A 23,216-nucleotide genomic window follows, 5' to 3' on the forward strand; every position below is an offset into this window, starting at 1 on the left:
ATACTGGCTAAGGCTCTTGCTGCCCCTATAGTGCCTTTTTAGGCAGGGTTCAAGTAACAAATTCACCACCATAACAGGAACAAGCAAGCAAAAAGTGAGGGTAATGCTACTCAATGCTAGAAGTCTAAATTTCAAAATGCACTCACTTGAGGCACTAATGGAGAACATCGATATCTGTGCAGTGACTGAGACCTGGTTCAAGGCTCCAGAGAGCACCCCTGCACTACAAGGCTATAACTCATACCACACTTTTCGGCCATCTAACCTGGACCGAAACACCAAAGGTGGGGGTGTGTCCAAATTCATTAAGGATATCCACATCTCCAGGCTAGTTGCTCAGCATAATGCATCCGAGGTTATCCAAGTGCAACTAACTCTTGGCAAAACTGCAATCCAAATTGTAGCTTGCTACAGATCCCCCACCATGCCCCAGGATTCCCACTCCTCATTTCTTGATGTACTGGAAAATATTAGGGTTCAACCAAACACCCTAATAATGGGTGACTTCAACTACCCCACCATTAACTGGGAAAACTACTCATGAACTAACTCCATAGCACAATGCTTTCTGGAATTCATAAACTCCAATGCCCTAGATCAACTTATCCACACCCCCACCAGGGGCAACAATATCCTAGACCTAGTCATTACCAACATGAGTGACCGGTGTTCCACACCTGAAGTCAACTCCTCGTTGATCCGATCCGACCATAAGCTAATCATCCTTGATATCCACATCCCACCCCCACCCCCCATTAAGGAAACCACAGTAAGAAATTTCTCCAAAGCCAACTTCATGCTTCTTAAGACAGAAGTAGTGAAATTCATGACACCCATGCAGATGGACAATACAGTTACAACTGCTGAATCCTACACAAATGCGCTCTGTAAGCACCTACATGAGTGCATGGATCGTGCTATCCCAAACAAAACCAGGATGCTATCCTCCAAAAAAAGGAAGCCAATCTGGTGGTCCCCTGCCATAAACAAACTGTATAACAGAAGGAAGAAACTGCTGCAAAAGAGAGTAAAATCCCATGAGTTGAGGAGCTCCCTGGTCAGCCTCAGTAAGAAGCTGAGATCCCTTATAAGATCCTCCAAAGATAGCTACAAAAATAAAATTGCCACTAATTCCAAGGACAACCACAAAGTATTCTATAGCTATGTCAAGAATCTTAATGGCAACACCCAGATCTGCTCTGAGTTACAGCACAAAGGCATGAAAATTACAGAACCAACTGATATTGCCAACATCCTGGCAGATAGGTTCAGTGCTAACTTTACCCCCCCCCCACCCCCTAAAGGGCCCATATCTATACAGGAAGAATGCAGAGTCCCTGTAATCACAACTATGCAGGTGAAAGCTACACTCTCTAAAGTCAAAAACACAGCATCCATGGGACCGGACAACATCCCAGGCTGCGTTTTACACGAACTTCAGAATGAACTGGCTCCCCACTTAAGCACCATGTTCAATAATAGCCTCACATCAGGCTTTGTGCCCACTGAATGGCGCACAGCAACAGTTATCCCACTCCACTAAGGGGGAGCCACCACTGATCCCGGGCACTATAGACCTATTAGCCTGACGAGCCTGGTCTACAAAGCCATGGAGCATATCATAATGGAACTCATAAACAAAGACATTAATAACCTCCAAACTCTGGATCCCACCCAGTTCGGGTTTGTGAAAGGCAGATCATGCCTCCTGAACCTGATCGACCTCTTTGAGGTAGTCACCAAAGCCGTAGATGAGGGTAAAGTGGTTCACACAGCCTATCTTGACCTCGCCAAGGCTTTCGACACCATCCCCCATTCTGGAATTATAGCTAAACTCAATAAACTAGGCATAAATTCCTACGTCACAAGATGGGTTGCCAACTGGCTCACTGACAGAACCCACACTGTAAAAGTTGCAGACTCCAAATCTGACCTCAAACCAGTGACAAGTGGAGTACCACAGGGTTCCGTCCTGGGACCTCCTGTTTGGTATCTACTTCTCTGAAGTACAGGCTAACACAGAAGGCCTCTGGCTAATGAAGTTCGCAGATGACTGCAAACTAGGAGCCATAGTAAAGTCCCCAAATGATGTGAACATCCTACAGAAGGGCCTCTCTGAGACAGATGCCTGGTGTCAAAGCCATGGCCTCAAGCTCAATGCCAAAAAGTGCAGTGTCATCCCCTTTGGTAAAAACTCTGTACCCATGAACTACCACATAGGCAGCAATCTACTTAACACCAAATGCGTGATAAGAGACCTTGGGACCCAGGTGGACAGTAGTCTCTCCTTTGATAGTCACATTGCCACAGTAGTCAGGAAGTCCTTCTACATGACACACCTCATCATAAAAGGGTTCTCATCCAGGAAAAAAGAGGTCATCGTTACCCTCTACTCATCACTCATTAGACCCATTATAGAGTACAACGCCCCTTTTGGAATGTACCTCACAAGACATCTGCAGTAGCTGGAAAGGCCACAGAATTACCTCACAAAGAGGATTACTGGACTCAAACAAATGCCCTACACTGGCCGCATCAAAAAACTCCAGCTTTACTCCATAGCATATCGCCTACTCAGAGGTGATCTCTGCCTAACATATAAAGCTATGTCAAACCCAGAGCTGTTGGACATGCTACACCTAAAGAAATCCCAATCCCTCAGAGCTACATGCTCTAGGGACCTAAACCTTGTCACCACAATAAACAGGACATGCTGGAGGGATAGATTCCTATCCCAGAGACTTCCATACTCTGGAACAGGCTACCCATCTATGTCAAGCAAAGTTCTTCATTAGCACTCTTCAAGAAAAATCTTGATGAGTGGATGGGAAATAGGAAATACACCCCGGGGATCACTTCTGTGTGTCTGCTCATCAGTGGCACAGGAAAATAACTTGCTTGGGTGGCGTAAGCCAGGGAACCTTGTTGGCTAGGCTTGCGTAGGCCCCCCCCACACACACACACACACACACACACACACACACACACACACACATATATATTTATATATATTCTCCTCAGTATGGAGAAAATCAATATATGTGCAGTAACAGACACCTGGTTAAAGGCTCCAGAGAGCACCCCACACTACCAGGCTACAACTCATACCATACATTTCGGCCACAGAACCCGGATCCGAAATACAAAAAGTGGGGGAGTATCCATATTCATCAAGGGTACCCACACCTCCAGGTTAGTGCCACAGCACAATGCTTCAGATTATCCACGTGCAACTAACAATGGGCAAAAATGCAATTCAAATTGTAGCTTGCTACAAATCACCCACAATGTCCCAAGACCCCCATTCCACATTTCTGGAAACACTGGGTAACATAAAGGTCCTAACAAACACCCTAATATTGGGTGATTTCAACTACCCATTAACTGGGAGAACTACTCAAGTACTAACTCCCTTGCCCAACATTTCCTAGAATTTATAAACTTAAATGCCCTGGAACAACTGGTCAACACTCACACTAGAGGTGACAACATATTGGACCTGGTCATCACCAACAAGGGTAACCGGTGTTCCACACTGGAGATCAACCCCTCGCTGGTTAGATCTGACAATAAACAAATCACTTTGGATATCCACATTCTGCCTCCACCCCTGGACAAGAAAACCACCGTGAAAAACTTTTCAAAAGCAAACTTCACGTTACTTAAGATGCAGGTGGAAAGTTTCATGCCCATGCAGATGAATAATGCTGTCCAAGCTGCTAAATCCTTTACTAATGCATTCTATGGTCACCTACAAGAATGCATAGATTGTGCTATCCCAAGCAAAACCAAGACTCACTCCTTCAAGAAAAGGAAACCAGTCTGGTGGATCCCTGCCATAAACAAGCTATACAATAGAAGGAGGAAACTAGTACAGAAAAGAGTAAAATCCCAAGAGTGGAAGACAACCCTGATCAGTATCAGTAAGAAGCTGAGATCCCTCATAAAATCCTCCAAAGATAGCTTTGAAAATAAAATTGCCACTAATTCCAAGGACAACCACAAAGCATTCTATAGTTATGTCAAGAATCTAAATGGAAATGCTCAGATCTGCTCTGAGTTACAGCACAAAGGCAAGAAAATTACAGAACCAACTGATATTGCCAACATCCTGGCAGACAGGTTCAGTTAAAACTTTACCCCCACCCTCACCCCTAAAGGGCCCATATCTATACAGGAAGAATGCAGAGTCCCTGTAATCACAACTATGCAGGTGAAAGCTACACTCTCTAAAGTCAAAAACACAGCATCCATGGGACCGGACAACATCCCAGGCTGCATTTTACACGAACTTCAGAATGAACTGGCTCCCCACTTAAGCACCATGTTCAATACTAGCCTCACATCAGGCTTTGTGCCCACTGAATGGCGCACAGCAACAGTTATCCCACTCCACAAAGGGGGAGCCACCACTGATCCCGGGCACTATAGACCTATTAGCCTGACGAGCCTGGTCTGCAAAGCCATGGAACATATCATAATGGAACTCATAAACAAAGACATTAATAACCTCCAAACTCTGGATCCCACCCAGTTCGGGTTTGTGAAAGGCAGATCATGCCTCCTGAACCTGATCGACCTCTTTGAGGTAGTCACCAAAGCCGTAGATGAGGGTAAAGTGGTTCACACAGCCTATCTTGACCTCGCCAAGGCTTTCGACACCATCCCCCATTCTGGAATTATAGCTGAACTCAATAAACTAGGCATAAATTCCTACGTCACAAGATGGGTTGCCAACTGGCTCACTGACAGAACCCACACTGTAAAAGTTGCAGACTCCAAATCTGACCTCAAACCAGTGACAAGTGGAGTACCACAGGGTTCAGTTCTGGGACCCCTCCTGTTTGGTATCTACTTCTCTGAAGTACAGGCTAACACAGAAGGCCTCTGGCTAATGAAGTTCGCAGATGACTGCAAACTAGGAGCCATAGTAAAGTCCCCAAATGATGTGAACATCCTACAGAAGGGCCTCTCTGTGACAGATGCCTGGTGTCAAAGCCATGGCCTCAAGCTCAATGCCAAAAAGTGCAGTGTCATTCCCTTTGGTAAAACCTCTGTACCCATGAACTACCACATAGGCAGCAATCTACTTAACACCAAATGTGTGATAAGAGACCTTGGGACCCAGGTGGACAGTAGTCTCTCCTTTGATAGTCACATTGCCACAGTAGTCAGGAAGTCCTTCTACGTAGCACACCTCATCATAAAAGGGTTCTCATCCAGGAAAAGAGGTCATTGTGACCCTCTACTCATCACTCATTAGACCCATTATAGAGTACAACACCCCTTTTGGAATGTACCTCACAAGACATCTGCAGCAGCTGGAAAGGCCACAGAATTACCTCACAAAGAGGATTACTGGACTCAAACAAATGCCCTACACTGGCATCAAAAACTCCAGCTTTACTCAGTTGCATACCGCCTGCTCAGAGGTGATCTCTGCCTAACATATAAAGCCATGTCAAACCCAGAGCTGTTGGACATGCTACACCTAAAGAAATCCCAATCCCTCAGAGCTACATGCTCTAGGGACCTAAACCTTGTCACCACAATAAACAGGACATGCTGGAGGGATAGATTCCTATCCCAGAGACTTCCCATACTTTGGAACAGGCTACCCATCTATGTCAAGCAAAGTTCTTCATTAGCACTCTTCAAGAAAAATCTTGATGAGTGGATGGGAAATAGGAAATACACCCCGGGGATCACTTCTGTGTGTCTGCTCATCAGTGGCACAGGAAAATAACTAGCTTGGGTGGCGTAAGCCAGGGAACCTTGTTGGCTAGGCTTATAGGCCTCCTACCTATGAACCTATGAACCTATACATATATATATATATATATATATATATATATATATATATATATATATATATATATATATACACACACACACACACACACACACACACACACACACACACACACACACACACATATATATTTATATATATTCTCCTCAGTATGGAGAAAATCAATATATGTGCAGTAACAGACACCTGGTTAAAGGCTCCAGAGAGCACCCCACACTACCAGGCTACAACTCATACCATACATTTCGGCCACAGAACACGGACTGAAATACAAAATAGTGGGGGAGTATCCATATTCATCAAGGGTACCCACACCTCCAGGTTAGTGCCACAGCACAATGCTTCAGAGATTATCCCCGTGCAACTAACAATGGGCAAAAATGCAATTCAAATTGTAGCTTGCTACAAATCACCCACAATGTCCCAAGACCCCCATTCCACATTTCTGGAAACACTGGGTAACATAAAGGTCCTAACAAACACCCTAATACTGGGTGATTTCAACTACCCATTAACTGGGAGAACTACTCAAGTACTAACTCCCTTGCCCAACATTTCCTAGAATTTATAAACTCAAATGCCCTGGAACAACTGGTCAACACTCACACTAGAGGTGACAACATATTGGACCTGGTCATCACCAACATGGGTAACCGGTGTTCCACACTGGAGATCAACCCCTCGCTGGTTAGATCTGACAATAAACAAATCACTTTGGATATCCACATTCTGCCTCCACCCCTGGACAAGGAAACCACCGTGAAAAACTTTTCAAAAGCAAACTTCACGTTACTTAAGATGCAGGTGGAAAGTTTCAAAGTGCCCATGCTAAAGAATAATGCTGTCCAAGCTGCTAAATCCTTTACTAATGCATTCTATGGTCACCTACAAGAATGCATAGATTGTGCTATCCCAAGCAAAACCAAGACTCACTCCTCCAAGAAAAGGAAACCAGTCTGGTGGATCCCTGCCATAAACAAGCTATACAATAGAAGGAGGAAACTAGTACAGAAAAGAGTAAAATCCCAAGAAGGGAAGACAACCCTGATCAGTATCAGCAAGAAACTACGATCCCTCATAAAATCGTCCAAGACGAGCTTTGAAAGGAAACTTGTCAAGGACTCCAAAGATAACCACAAGGCATTCTTTAGCTATGTCAAGAATCTAAGTGGCAATGCTCAGATCTGCTTGGAGTTAGTGCAGAATGGCACAAAATACACTGAACCAACTGCTATTGCCAACATCCTGGCAGACAGGTTCAGTTAAAACTTCACCCCCCCCCCTCACCCCCAAAAGGGCCCAGAACCATACCAGAAGAATGTAGAGCCCCTGAAATCATAGACACTCAGGTTAAAACAGCCCTCTCCAAAGCAAAAAACACAGCATCAATGGAACTGGACGGTGTCCCAGGCTGTGTCCTACACGAGCTCAAAGACAAACTAACCCCTCACCTAAACACACTGTTCAAACTCAGCCTCTCCACAGGCTATGTACCCATAGAGTGGTGCACAGCAACGGTTTTTCCACTCCACAAAGGTGGAGCCACAACAGACCCCGGGAATTATCGCCCAATAAGCATGACTAGCTTAGTCTGCAAGGTTATGGAGCGCATCATCATTGAACTCATTAACAGAGATATTGGGAACCTCCAAACACTGGACCCTACCCAGTTCAGCTTTGTTAAGGGAAGATCATGCCTCCTAAACCTGGTGGACTTCTTTGAGACAGTTACCAAGGATATAGACGAGGGAAAGGTGGTACCAAGACCTCGCAAAGGCCTTCGACACCATTCCCCATTCTGGTATTATAGACAAGCTCACCAACCTCATCATAAACCCCTATGTCACAAGATGGGTTGCCAATTGGCTCACGGACAGAACCCACATGGTGAGAGTTGCGGGAGCTAGGACTGACCCTAAACCGGTTACAAGTGGCGTTCCCCAAGGCTCAGTTCTAGGACCCCTCCTGTTCAGCATATACTTTTCAGAGGTACAGAGAAGCACAGGAGGACTATGGCTGACCAAGTTTACAGATGACTGCAAACTAGGGGCTATAACTGACTCACTGGCTGACACAGACATCCTCCAAAAAGGTCTCACTGAGACGGATACCTGGTGTCAAAATCATGGCCTCAAGCTAAATGCCAAAAAGTGCAAAGTTATTCCCTTTGGAAATAACAAAGTACCCACAAACTACCACATAGGTGGTAGTCCCCTAAATACAGAAAACGTAATAAGGGATCTGGGGACCCAAGTAGATAGTAATCTCTCCTTTGATAATCACATTGCCAAAGTGGTTAGAAAATCCTTCTATGTGGCCCACCTAATCAGGAAAGGGTTTGCATCCAGACCAAAAGAGATCATTGTGACCCTCTATTCATCACTCATCAGACCCATCATAGAGTACAACACCCCATTTGGGATGTACCTTACAAGACACCTGCAACAGCTGGAAAGACCACAGAAGTACCTCACCAAGAGGATCACTGGCCTCAAACAGATGCCCTATGCAGCTCGACTGAAAAAACTCCAGCTGTACTCAGTTGCATACCGCCTGCTCAGAGGTGATCTCTGCCTGACATACAAGGCCATGTCCAACCCAGAATCCATCTAAAGAAAACCTTATCCCCTCGAGCCACACGCTCTAGGGATCTAAACCTCACCACAACAATAAATAGGACGTGCCTGAGGGATAGATTCTTGTCCCAGAGACTTCCCATGCTTTGGACCAAGATTCCAATCTACATTAGGCAGAGCTCCTTGCTAGCAATCTTCAAGAGAAACCTTGACGAGTGGATGGGAAACAGAAAGTTTACCCCAGGGATCACCTCAGTGGCTCTGCTGGACAGAGGCACAGGGAACTAATCTAAGAGGGCGGCGAAAGCCAACACATTCTGGCTAGGCTTATAAATGCCTCCGGGCAAATAGCCTACTACCTACCTATGAAACTATATACATGTGTATACATATATATATATATATATATATATACACATATATATACATATATATATATATATATATATATATATATATATATATATACACACACACACACACACACACACACACACACACACACACACACACACACACATATATATATATATATATATATATATATATATATATATATATATATATATAGACATACACACATACATATATATATATATATATATATATATATATATATATATATATATATATATATATAAATATATATATATATTTATATATGGGCCTACTTCATAAGATCGACAGACCATTTGATCAACATTCATTTGGTCGACAACCAGTATTCAAGGCACTTAACAGGAATTTGCCCCCCTTCCCAATGTTGTGTGACCCTGGAGTTGATATATATATATATATATATATATATATATATATATATATATATATATAGTTGGGGGGGCACAAGTTTAAAACATGAAAATACAACAAAAACTACACATTTTAAACAAAAATAGGTGGGGGGCTTCGGCCCCCACACCCCCCAATGTGGGGGGCTGTGACCCCCACACACCCCTAACTATATATATCAACTCCAGGGTCGCACAACATTGGGGAGGGGGGCAATTCCAAGGTTTTTGCCTTGAATACTGGTTGTCGACCAAATGGTCTGTCGACCAAATGAATGTCGATCAAATGGTCTGTCGATCTTACGAAGTAGACCCATATATATATATATATATATATATATATATATATATATATATATATAAAGAGAGAGTGAGATAGACAGAGAGATATCTCGATATGTGCCATCATCATCATCAACCACCTTTTTCACATTTTCTGCATATGGTCAGGATGCTGTGTCAACTGTCTCCGTGGCTATCATTTCAATGCCACTCTCCAACCTTCTTTGACAATAATGCCTTATTGTCACAGATCTTCTCCCACAAAATCCATCCACCTCTTTGCTGGACACCCCCATTTCATCTAGCCTTCTTCCTGACTGCCCCAAATCTTTTTCACCAGATTGCATTCTGCTTTTCTGCACATTTGCCCAAACCTCGATAATCTGTTCTCTTTGACTTTCTCTGCAATTGGAGCTACTTTGGCTTTTGTTCTGATGCCTTCATTTATTTGTCTGTCCCACAATGTGCATCCTACCACCTGTCTCAGGCACTTCATCTCCCTCAACTCTAGCTTCCTCAATTGCTCTGCCTTTACTGCCCATGTTTCTGTACCATATAGTAGCACTGGTGGCACAACTCTTTTGTACACCTGACTTTTCAGATACTTTGACATTCTTCTGTCATACACTACCCCTGACACTCTGTGCCACTTGGCCCTGTCCCCACTGATTCTAGTTTGAGCTCCTCATTCAAACTTCCCTTTTCCTCAACCACCCATCCCAGATACTTTAAGTTGTTAATCTGTTCCACTATTTTCCCTTCTATCTCAATTCTCAGCTTTGTATAATTTTCCCCATTTGCTGGCATTACAGCTGACTTACCTGTACTCAGTTTCATCCCATGTGCCTTTAGTTTTGCATTCCACTGCTGAAGTTCTTGTTCAGAGTTTGCCTCTAAAAATAGCCGGCCTTAGGCATAGGCCAACTAGGCGGTCGCTGCAGTGTGTGCTGTGCTAACAAGGGCACTTTTTCAGCTTGTATAGTATGTAGGTAGACCAGGATGGGGGCACTGGGTGGTGTGGTGGGGGGCACTGTGGAGCCCTTTTGCCTAGGGCACCAGTTGACCTAAGGCCGCTCCTGCCTCTAATTCCACATCATCTGCATAACAGCAACTTTCTTGATCTGTCTCTTGTGACTTGTTTTCTAATGTATTCCATCACCATTATGAACAGCAGTGGGGTCAAAGATGAACCCTGATGCTCACTCATTCCCACTGAGAACCCCTCTGTGAGACCGAACACTGTTTGTACTTGAGTTATTTGGTCCTTGTACATAACTTCCACTACTTCTACCAATGTTTCCGGGACTTTGAGCCACCACAGGTCTACCCAAATCAGCTTTCTTTGGACCCTGTCATATGCTTTTCCAAACTAGGAATGCCCAATTGAACTCTTTCCTCATCACTATCTTCTTCTCAGCTCTCTGTCTCACTGAGAACACTGGGTCGGTTGTGTTTCATCCTAATCTGAATCCAAACTGCTCACCTCCCACCTTACTTTCTACTATTCTGCATATTTGTTAATCAATCATCTTTTCCAGACTGGAGTTTGATATCTCTGTATTGCCCACAGTTGTGGATGTCCCCCTTGTTCTTGTACACTGGCATTATATGCTTATTCTCCAGTCATCGCGGATATGTTTTTCTCTCCGTATTGCCATGAATACCCTCAGGAGTCATTTCTCCCCATCTCATCTACATCTTGATTATATCTGCTGTGACTTCATCTAAGCATGCTGCTTCCACGACTTCATTTTCCTTAGTGCTGTTCTTACTTCCTCTAGAGTGGGCTCCTCTTCTTTCATCATAGGCTGTGTCTGGAGTAGTACAGCTTCTGTGGGTTTCTCTTCATTCAGAAGCTGCTGAAAGTATTGCTTTCATCTGCTGTTGATGTCCTGTGGAATGATAAGTAGGTTGTTGCTGGCATCCCTTACAAAGGGTGTCATACTATATTCTTCATTTTTCTGTCTTTGCCTTGCAACCAGAGTTTTTTGTACCATCTAAACAGTCACTTTTCAGAAGCTGGTAGAGCACCTACGATGCCTTGTTCTTTGGTACTGCAACTCCTTTCTTTCCACTTTTGTTATACAGCCAGTATTCCTTCTAAGCCTGGTCCATATCTTGTATCACCCACTTTTTCCTACAGTCCTTTCTTTGATGACTTCCTGGACTTCTACATTTCACCAACAGCTTTCCCTAACTTATTTCTATATCAGGCTCAGCCACATATCTGTTCTGTAGTCCTCACACATGCTGTTTTGAGGAGCTATCATTCTTCACTTCCACCTATTTCCTCCTCTTCTTGAGATGCTAGAGCCCTGATTAGTTCCTTGAACTCTTGTGCCTTCCCCCCAATCATCTTCCAGGTCTTCAGTCTACCCTCTGTTGACCTAAGAGCCCCGTCTGTCCACTACTTGCAGTTGAGTGTGACAACAGGTGGTTTATGCTGAGGACTGACTGTTTCATGATAGCTTGGCAATCACTGATTCTACCTCAGTGCCCTTTCTTTACTAGGAGGAAGTCTGCCTGAGATGGATGCTGGCCACTCTTGTATGTAATCTTGTGACTATCTTTCTGAACCATCTGTTGGTCATGAACAAGCCATTTGCCAGACAAAGGTTTAGATTATAGGTTCATAGGTATTTACTAGGTAATGACCACAAGGGCCATTTAAAATCTAGCCATGCATCTCAAATCTCTGACAAGTTCTGGTATCCTTGATTAAGTGCAGGGGCTTGGGAGATGAACCACTTACAGGTTGCCTCTGTCGATTAGAGACCCAGGTGCCAAGCCAACATTGAATTTCCTGTCCCCCATCCAGTTGTCCAAGTTACACTTGAATTGGATTAGAGAGGAACTCTGCTTCACATGGATGGTGAGCCTGTTCCAGAGACAGGGTAAGTCTCTGGAATGCATACCTGTCTCTCCATCAGGTCCTGTTTATATCACAGGCAAGGTTTAAGCCTTTAGAACAGGCAATTCTGGTGCTGTTTGTTTTGTGGATATGCAGGAGGTCCACCAGAATCAGGTCTGACAATGCTCTGTTTGCCAGGTATAGATCTCCCCTCAACAGCTTGTAGAAGACAGAATACAGAGATAGGGTCTTGAGCCAGTATGCATAGGACATTTTACTTAATCCCTGTATTCTTTTAGTGAGGAATCTGTGGACATTCTATTTGTTGGATATGCCATGTTAGGTACATAGAAAAATGGCATTGTACTCAATGACAGGTCTGATGAATGCCGAATACAGTGGCACAATGTCTTCCTTGGACCTAGATGCCATACCTTTGTTTATAAGCTGCACAATATAAAATGATTTCCTCACTACTGTAGACACATGATGTTCAAAGGCTAAACTACTGTCTAAGTGTGTTCCTAGGTCCCTGACTATTGGGTCAACTCTAAGGGGTGTGTTGGCAATATGATAGTTACCAGGGTTGGATGACTTCCCAAAGGATAGTATTATGGATTTCTTGGCATTTAGTTTTAGTCCATAGCTCTGACACCAGTTGTTTGTCTGTGTCAGCCCTTCTTGGAGAACAATTCTCTCTGTGTGAGATTCAATGACAGCTCTTAATTTGAAATCATCTTTAAATTTTGTCAGCTAGAGACAATTGACATTGGCCTTGTCTTCAGAGAAGTAAATACCAAAACGTTGGAATCAAAAGACTGATCCCTGAGGGATTTCACTTGTGACTGGCCCCTTTCTAGAGGTGGACTCCCCAATTCTAATTTCCTGTGTCCTGCCTGTGAGCCAGTTGACTATTCATCGGATGACATATGGATTTGAACTTAAGCTCCTGAGTCTGTCAAAAATGCCTGAGTATGGCATTGTGTCAAATGCCTTGGCCAGGTCAGGGTAGGCAGTGTGAACCATTTTGCCCACATCCATTGGTTTGGTGACCTTCTCAAGGAAGTCCACCAGGTTGAGCAGGCATGGCCTGCCCAGTATCTTGAAGTTTACTATATCATTATTGATCATTTCCATGATCATTCTTTCCATGGATTTCCATATAAGACTAGTGAGACTTATGGGTCTGTAGTTTCCAGGGTCTGTAGATGGTCCACCTTTGTGCAGAGGGATGACTGTTGCTGTTTTCCCTTCACGAGGCACAAAGCTTGTTTGGAGGCTACAGTTAAATAGCAATTCCAGACGGCCTAATAGGTCATGTTTCATGCTATTTAGAAAGCATCCTGGGATATTGTCTGGACCCAATGATACACTGTTCTAGGCCTTATAGCGAGTATTAAGGACCTATTCCCTAGTGACAGCAGAGGGAGTTATATTTGATGGTATTTCCTGAGGGAAGGTTGAGGGGCAGAGAGAGGTAAAGTTGAAGACAAATTGTTTTCGCCAATAGGTTTGCTATATCATCTGGCTCATTATAGGTGACTCCATTTACGATGAGCTCTGCACACAACTGTGTATTCCCTTTGAGAATGCAGACATAGCTAAAGAATGCCTTGTGGTTGTCCTTGGCCTGGGAGGCCAAACTTAACTCAAATTTGGCTTAGGTAGAACTTGTTTGTCCTCTGAGTTGTCTCTTTCATTTGATGAGAGTGCTTTCATCCTCCTGAGTGCTGCACCTCCTAACTTTTGCCATGATTTTCTTCCTTATGTTATACAGCCTACTGATTTTGTGATTCCACCAGAGTGGCTTGCTTTTTGAGTTAGTTCTGTACTTCTTCCAGGTGGGTACAGCTGCCTCTATGCAGCTATTAACATGCTTGTATAGGGTTTCTGTGAACAGTTCTGCATAGGCAGCAGTGTTCTCAGGGATTATGAGGGCTTGAAACTTTGGCAGGTTATTACGTAATAGCAGGAAGTTCACCTTATAGCAGTTTCTGAATATTCCAGGGTTAGCTGGGGGCTCACATTTTATTTTTACTTCAAAGGAGAACATTTTGTGGTCTGACCTTACCAGGGAATCCATTACACTAGGGGGCATGCAGCACTCTCCCATATTATTGAGGACCACATCCAGTATGGCTGCACCCCTTGTTGGTGTATTGACAATCTGGCCCAGGGAGTTTGTGTTTACAAAATCCAGGAACCTCTATGCCTGTACATTTGGTGTTATATAGGATTCACAGTTAATAGTACGGTAATTAAAATCATCCAGCAATATGGTATCGGGTTGGATGCTGAGTGTTTTCACTAAGTTTAAATACATGGTATGGGTTTTCTGGGTCATAGAGGGAAGACCTATAATTTGCAAGGAAGTGGTACTGGATTTGCCGCTGGAGATTTGAACATGGAGTAGCTCAAGTGCATTGTCCTGTTTGACCAGCCTTGAGGTATATTTATTTTTATGTAAATCAAGACACCTCCACCTTTAGTCCCAGTCTATGTAGCAGCTGGTCTAACTGTGTGGAAGGCATTATAACCTTGTACTGTCAGTGTGCTCTCTGAGTCTTTATACCATGTCTCAGTGACTGCACAAACATCAGCATTATCTTGGTTTTGATTTTCTATGTCAGAAGTGCTTTCAGTTTGGCATTGCCTAAAAAAGGCACTATGGGGGAAGACAATGCATTAACTAATATTTGAAAGCCTAGAGAGGCAGGTGCAGACCACCCCCGGCAAAGCAATGTGGTCTGTTTACTATCTCCTTCGAAGTTAACAAAAAATTCACCCCTTTAGAATGACACCTGAAACTAAGCCAGTTATGAAAGTCAGTCACTTTTGTTCGTATTGTGGCATCCTCCTTGGAGAATGTAAAATGATGCTCAGTGCTAGGCTCATACCAGCCTGAGACACATATTCTGAGCACTCCATGATGTCTCCCTTCATATAGTCTAGGGAGGTATGTCTCAGGTTATTTACACCCACATGGATTATGACAGACTCATACTTGTACTTGTGGTCCAATGACCTGAGTGCGTGCGTAATGCAGCAGATCCTAGACCCTAATAAGCAACTGACAGTGACTTTCTCCTTAATCAGCCTGGTGAGAGGGACATCAGTGTGTCTCAATGGAGTCTCCAATGACTAGAATGTTGGATAGTGCAGTAACTTGCCTTATGGGCTTAGAGGTAGAGGCTCCATGAGATGTAGCTCTGTGTTTATGTGGGTGTTGTTTTGAAAGAGTGCAATCAGGGCTGCTGAAGGTACTTATTATGTGTACTTTATCTAGTAGGTCTTTGGAGTTTAGGAAGGTTACATTTAAGTGCCTCAGCATATGTGGGTCTATATGTCTTCTTTGAATTGTGTGCGATCTGTGCAGCATGTGTACTACTGACAACCTTATTAACATTAGGAGTAATTTTATGTGAGAGCTTTACCTTCAGTGACATTGTGTAAATAAACTGTCACATACCATATCAGTTTGTTTGAGAATTAATTGTTTTTCAGTAAACATGAGGGAGTTTCTATATTGCCACAATATGCCCATATCTATCAAGCTGGTAATGGAGATAGCAAGAAAGTTTATATCCATGGCAACAAACTTTTTTTATTGATTAGACAGCTGGAGTGAGAATATAAATTAAAGCTAGGAGTATCCAGTTTGCAACTCTGGGAACAATGCTTGTCACTGCAGACTAGTTGTCTTGCATGCAGCTAGGTATTGGTGAAAGTTCAATCGTGCCTTTACAGGAAAATTGTCACTCAAGGTGTCTGTGTCTATACAGGGCACTGCCAAACACTTGAGGGGAAACTAATAAATAGACCCTGAAAATATGAAGATGAAGTATTTAGGCAGCTGTTCTAAAGTTAGAAACAAATCAAGTAGTACTTACCAAAAACAAAGTATTACCTTGTCAAGAATGATGAAAGGGGAGTTGCATGAATGGCTACTGTCTGGCTACTACAAGTGCTGGTCTCACCACACCTTCACTCTGCTAGGATACAATGCTCCTATGCTTCATCTCTCACCTGAAGCAAAATATTAGCACCAATCCCAAGATATGAAGCAGGCCACAGCCTGTTTGGTGATCCAGTCTTGTCCCAGATGGTGCAAGGGTCTGTAGGCTTGTTGTAGCCTTATCCTGGTAGGTGCCTAGAATAGTAAATAAACCAATCAGGAACATCAAGCACAGACATTCACTTCCCAGCCAGAAACAGTCAGGAATCAAAGCATTCTGCTCCTTCTCTCACCAAGAGCAGAATATAAGCACAAATTCCATGCTGTCACCTATGAAGCAGTTAGTAGGCTTTTTGGCGACCAGCAGTCTCCAGGAAATAATGTCCCTGTGCTCCTTCTGTCACCAAGAGAAAACAGAAGCACTAATCCCAAGTTGACTACTGAGAGGCAGAATGTGGGCTCAACAATAATTGGTGGACTTGCAATAGATTTTGTAGATTTTAAAGTAAGATGGAAAAAAACGGGTTAATATCCCTAGCACTGCAATGTGCACTAAGCAGTAAGTCATGAAAGAGGGGGTAATTTAAGCTTTGGTTGTCTAAGTGGAGAGCCACTAATTTTAAAAGAGCAAGACAGATTGAAAGGGGGTGGGCACTTTATATTCTGGTTCTGTGGAATACAGTGGGATGGCCAATAAATTTAAATAGTTGAAGGAGAGTGATTTCACAAAATGATATTTTTTGCGCTTACTCACAACAACAAATGAAAAGGGAGAAGGAAGGAGATATTTGGTCAAATTATCATAAGAGGCAGGCAACTAGAAAGACAGCTGAGTTTAAAAACACAACACAACCAGGGTGGCAGGGAGGGAAAAATTCTGTGTAAATCATAAGAGACAAAGCTGTGGTGTGTTTCCTAGTTTTAATATGTAATTAAAATCAGAATACCAGTAACACACATTGTGAAGAAAAGAAATCACAATATACAAAAATAGAAAAAAGCAATAAAGTAATACAAAATCCAAGAAAGCAAAAGCAAACTAACCTTTCCCCTCACAGCAAGTTGTGGCAGAGTCTGAGTGAGCTTTTCCAGATGGCCTTTCCTTCTTTATTCCTGTTGCTCCACCCACATGGACCCAGGCAGGCTGTTCTGTCTGTCACAATATGTGCATTCAGGTCACTCGTTCATAGGTTCATAGGTGTGTACTAGGCCAACACCCCTGGAGCCTTTACAAGCCTAGCCCATAGAAGTGCCCTGGCATCATGCCACCATTAGTTCCCGGTGCCTCTATCAAGTAGAGCCACTGAAGTGATCCCCAGAGTGAACTTTCTATTTCCCATCCACTCATCAAAATTTCTCTTGAAAAGGGCCAGTGTGATGCTATGCTTGACATGTATGGGAAGTCTATTCCAGAGCATGGGCAGTCTCTGGGTTATTATCCTGTCTCTCCAGCATGTAAGCATTGCAGGTGGATAGCCCATGAGTCCTGTCCATTGTTTTCAAAGGGCGTGTACACTCAAACACACACAGACACCAATTGGACTGGAGTGAGATTATAATGCCTACCTAACTAGGCTTATACACTAGAGATCACAGTACTTATCACATGTGCCACATGTTTAGTCTGTTTGTCAACATCAATTCATGTTGTACACATGCACAGACACAGACACAGACACACACACACGCATGCATGCACGTATGCACACACACACACACACACACACACACACACACACACACACACACACACACACACACACACACACACACACACACACACACACACACACACACACACACACACACACAAGTGTATACCTTTTGGCAATTTAAGGGATCACCAATGCATTAATGGCATGCTTTTGGGATGTGGAAAGAAAGTGAAGTACCCTACAAAACTCCACATGGACACAGTGGGGATATACAAACATAGCACAGAAGGCACCCCCACCCAGAAGGCAGATGGGAGAATCTAGCACTGAGGCACATCAGTACTCCTCCCTGTATCACTGTGTTGCGAGTACTACAAACATGAATTCACAAATGTATTCTGAAGCTTTTTATGGGGGTAATGCATCATGTCACAATAAAAGCTGTAATATCTGTGAACAAGTGTAACTTGTTTATTTATTTATTTATTTGCCATTTGTTTACTAGGAAACTCCAGCTGGGCCAAAAAGTGACCCTTTTCAGCGGAGGCCTAGGGAGAAAAGCCACACATTACAAAATTTAAAGACAGAATAAACAAAAACTTAAGGTACATATATGTAATAATTACAGTTATAGTAAAGCTTGTAAGAGGAAGGCAATACAGTACAGTAAAACAGTTACAGTAAGACATGAGAAGCAGGCAATACAGTACATTCTTTAAGGTACAAAAGGTATTATAGTACAGTCTTAACAATGAGAAAACAGATGCAACTGCACCGCTGAATGGATCTCCGGTCAAAACAAAGTCAATGAAAAAAAGAAAAACAGGAGATCTAACCATGCTGTACAATCCAAAAGATACTGGTAATCCAAACAAGATGTAAAATAGAAGATGTTTATTGTAATAACAACAGATGAAAATAGTGTATCATCAGATGACAATACACAAAAAGCATACACTTAAATACAACCATGCGCGGGAAAACCAATTAATTATCTAACAGTTAGTATGCTAAATGAAAACCGCTGGCTTTCATTACAAAGGCTTACTGCATTACTGAGTAACATCATTTATATGATGAATAAATAGTAAAAATCTCGAAAAAATCGATCAGAGAGCTGTTAGTTAGGGAGACATCCTTCAGTAATGATAGAAAAATTTTGATTTGTCAACTACTTGAACTTGTTTTACATAACAATGCTTTCATGTTCAGAGACAAGTATTATTTGCATCTGGTAATCTACCAGTGGGAGAAAACATATCTCTTTGAACATGAAATGTACAAGTTTGTTAAGCTATACAAATGTTTTGTTGACGACATACTTATTGTTTGGGAGGGCTCTCAACAAGTTTTTGATCAGTTTCTATCCTATTTAGAAATGACCACTACCTTCCTCAGATTTACGAAAGATGTTTCTCACACAGAGATCCATTTTTTAGATGTAACATTGAGAATAACCAATTGTGGCTCTATTGTTTCATCTCTCTATAGAAAACCAGTATGGAAAAACACCATTCTCACCTTTGATAGCATGCACCCTAGACACACGTTTTATGGCATTGTCAAAAGCCAATTTATAAGAATCCAGAGATTATGTAAAGAGCGTCATTCTCTTTTATCAGAGGCTGACTTTATGGAATCCCTCTTTATAGACAGGGGCTATCCATCTAGTATGATAAGAGATATTAGATATAGTGTCTTAGGGGAATTAGGGTCCCTGATATTAGGCGTGACATATTAAGTAATGGAACTATGACTAGTCACAAAGGTATGTACAGTGCATATAGTTTAGATACTACATTGAGATACACCACTAAATATACTAGTGACATTAAGAATATACAAGAAGTAGTTTCACGTAATTGGAATGTCCTTATTATGGACTCTCATACTAGACAAATAGTTGGTGATAAGCCTAGATTTTTGTATGTAAACAGTGATAATCTCAAACAGACTTTATGTAATGATCGTGTCCATTTGGATTCATCAATTACTTCTATGACTCTAACCTTAGGTACCTTTGCCTGCAACCAATGCAACAGATGTAGTTATATTACTAGAACCCAAATCTTTAAGCATCATACTACTAATTTTGAATTTACTCCCAATTTTCATGCCACTTGTAATACGAGGAATCTCATCTATCTTGCTAACTGCATGTCTTGACAAGCCTTTTACGTAGGCTTAACAAAAAGGAGACTACAAGATAGGGTATACAATCACCTTTACGACATACGTAAAGGCAATGAGGCTAATGCATTAGCCAAACATGTATTAGAGTATCCCTCTCATACTTTTTGTTTTAGAGTTTTACAAGTGGTAAGAATAAGCCCAAGGGGTGGGGATTCTGATAATGATCTGTCTTCTGTTGAGCTGAAATGGATTCTAAAGTTCAGTGCTCATTTACCCCGGGTCTAAATAATTATTTATCTATTAAACCAATTCTTGAACGTAGACGTTATTAACATCTTTTTCTAAATAAATATATGTTAGAATAATGATTTGTTTTAGGATGCATGAACTATCTAAACAAACTCATTTTGTAAAAATTCATAACTTTTTCAAGTTTAGTCATTATATTTATATATTTTTTATTGATGCACTCAGGTTAGTTATATTGAATGTTATATTTTACAACTTTGCCAATGTATACCTATACACTCTTTAAAGTCACGACTTTTATATGTAATACAAGTTAGTGTTGTCATTGTTTTATTTAGGGCTAAACATTTATATATAGCTTATATTATATGATTCAATGCTAATCTGTCTGTATTTTATTTTTAGTGAATTACTGTTGGGTTTTCTCCCATTTTTTTACTATTTATTCATCATATAAATGATGTTACTCAGTAATGCAGTAAGCCTTTGTAATGAAAGCCAGCGGTTTTCATTTAGCATACTAACTGTTAGATAATTAATTGGTTTTCCCGTGCATGGTTGTATTTAAGTGTATGCTTTTTGTGTATTGTCATCTGATGAAGTGTAGGATACACTACGCGAAAGCGCTCATTTATTTTCATATGTTGTTATTACAATAAACATCTTCTATTTTACATCTTGTTTGGATTACCAGTATCTTTTGGATTGTACATCGTGGTTAGATCTCCTGTTTTTCTTTTTTTCACAGTCTTAACAATGTAGTACAGTCTTTGTGATAGAAAAGGCATTCTGGTACAATCTTTTTACGTAAAAATGCAAAAGAGAGAGAGTCAGAGGAGGTTAAGTAAAAATAGATTGTTTTGTGCTTTGAAGTTAATATTTACTTGGGTAAGTGCCAAGTGAGTTAGAAAAGCACAATAGAATGGGGTAAGGTACAGTCAGATGATGTGATAGAGCTGTTAGAGAGAGAGAGAAAGAAAGGGAGGAATATGACAGGTCGGGAGGCAAGAGGATACTTGGGGATAAGATCATGAAGCAAACATCGTATGTTTCTTACTCATTATTTTTAAAACATTAAATTGCCTGAATTTGTAGAAAACATGAAGACTTACCAATTTTAATCAGACTGTTCTTCAGAAAAATATTCTTTGTCTTTAGGTCTCTGTGAAGGACATTTCTGGTAAAAACAAATACAAATATGTTTAATCAGGCACTCAGAAGCATTCCCTTACTGCTTTTGTTATTATGTTTACTCTGAGACTGGAATGCTGTCAGTGAAGACCAGCTTCAGAACTCTAGTGGTACTCAGGTTCTTATACCCTGTCACACTGAGCCTCGCTCAAACAAAGATAAGTCCCTCAGCTGCCCCAAGATATAAAAAAAAAACAGTTCTGAGCTTCACCTTAACAAAACGAAAACATATGCCACAATGCATGTAAACAGACTGGTTAATTAACCTGAAAACAGAAACACATTTATGAGTATACCCCCATACTACAAACATTTGAATGAATTACATTAGTCTTTTTTACTATTATTTTCTAGGGATATATTACATATTAATTTATCAGTAGCCTGCATTTAACCTAATTCCACAATGACATTGAATAAATGTTTAAGTGCACATTTTCAGATTTGATTGAGCCTACCTTTGAACAGAGCCAAAAAGAACCATGCACAACTCCTCCCAGGGAGGCTGGCCTCACCATCTGAGAAACATTTAAATAACAGATACAGACTATAACTATTAGTGAGGGCATCTACCACGTGAAAAAGGTGTGCATGCACAATAAAATAATACGTCTTTTAGAAAGTAAAACAGACAAAGAGGGACATAATTTACCATATACCTCACAACTAGTTGAGAATCTATAGAAAAGAATACAACACTAGGTTAAAAAGCAAAATACAAATAAGTTATCAGTTCCCATTTGATCTTTGCAAAAAACATGTTTTTTCTGACACTTGTCAGCATTCTATTCCACTTTTTATGAGGTGCTTTTATTCAGTCTTAGCCAAATATATTGGTATTCAAGAATTTGCTTAAGATCAACTAAAATATTCTCAGTATGTTTATTTATTTATTTTTTTGCTCCAAATGTTTTTTATTAATTTTTCAAATAATTTCATTGTATAATAATCTTAATACATTTTCTGATAAGTAAAACAGTATGATTAACTATATACAATATTTACAGTTGGCCTGAAATTAAAGTATTATATTGATCAGTCTAGTCAGAGTAACATCATATTAATGAGAGATCATTTGTTCCTTTTTCTTTCACTCACATTAAGAGTTTAAATTCAAGTTTAGTGTCTCAATAAGCGATAGTATTTTTTCCCATGGACTCTTATTACATCGTCTTGGTGCTATTCTTACTTCTTTTTCTCTGGTTTCCAGTAATGCAGTTTCCTTCAATATTAGCAGAAATTCTTTAGATGATGGTTCCAGATTTGATTTCCATTTTCTGGTAATACATTTTCTAGCATTTGCTAGAATGCTCCATAGTAGGTAGAGATTGCTATTATTTAATTCTAAATTCTCATTAACATTCAACAAAATTAGAGATTTACTTACTACAAATGTATCTGAGAATACGGCTTGTATGAAATTGCTGACATCTAACTTTAATACAGTCATGAAATACATGTATCCAATCTGCTTTACAACTCTGCAAGCATCTCCAACATATAACATTATTAGAAGTATTACATTTGTTTAATCTATTTGGAGTAAAAAAAGATCTATGCAAAAATTTCCATGTGTAAATTCTCCAAAATTGTATGTTGGATGTCAATTTAACAGAATTTAGTATTTTGGTTTTGTTTTCCAGGGATACATTTATTGAATGACCTTTTGTTATATGATTCCAAAATTTTTGATTGATTTTAACTTTGTAATTTATTAAAATTGT

The 23,216-nt window shown here is 41.1% G+C and overlaps 1 protein-coding gene across 1 annotated transcript in view; it reads right to left on the minus strand.

Moving 5' to 3' along the window:
- Positions 1–23,216, minus strand: part of LOC122798075 (serine/threonine-protein kinase Nek11-like) — an 818,720-nt gene that overhangs the window by 48,317 nt on the left and 747,187 nt on the right. The window contains exon 5 of the mRNA XM_044066732.1: positions 21,414–21,478. Within this exon, the coding sequence (XP_043922667.1) occupies positions 21,414–21,478 (65 nt within the window). The remainder of the gene's footprint in view (positions 1–21,413; positions 21,479–23,216) is intronic.

This window comes from Protopterus annectens, chromosome 3.part1 (assembly GCF_019279795.1).
Source record: "Protopterus annectens isolate FY-2018-M chromosome 3.part1, PAN1.0, whole genome shotgun sequence".
NCBI lineage: Eukaryota > Metazoa > Chordata > Ceratodontiformes > Protopteridae > Protopterus > Protopterus annectens.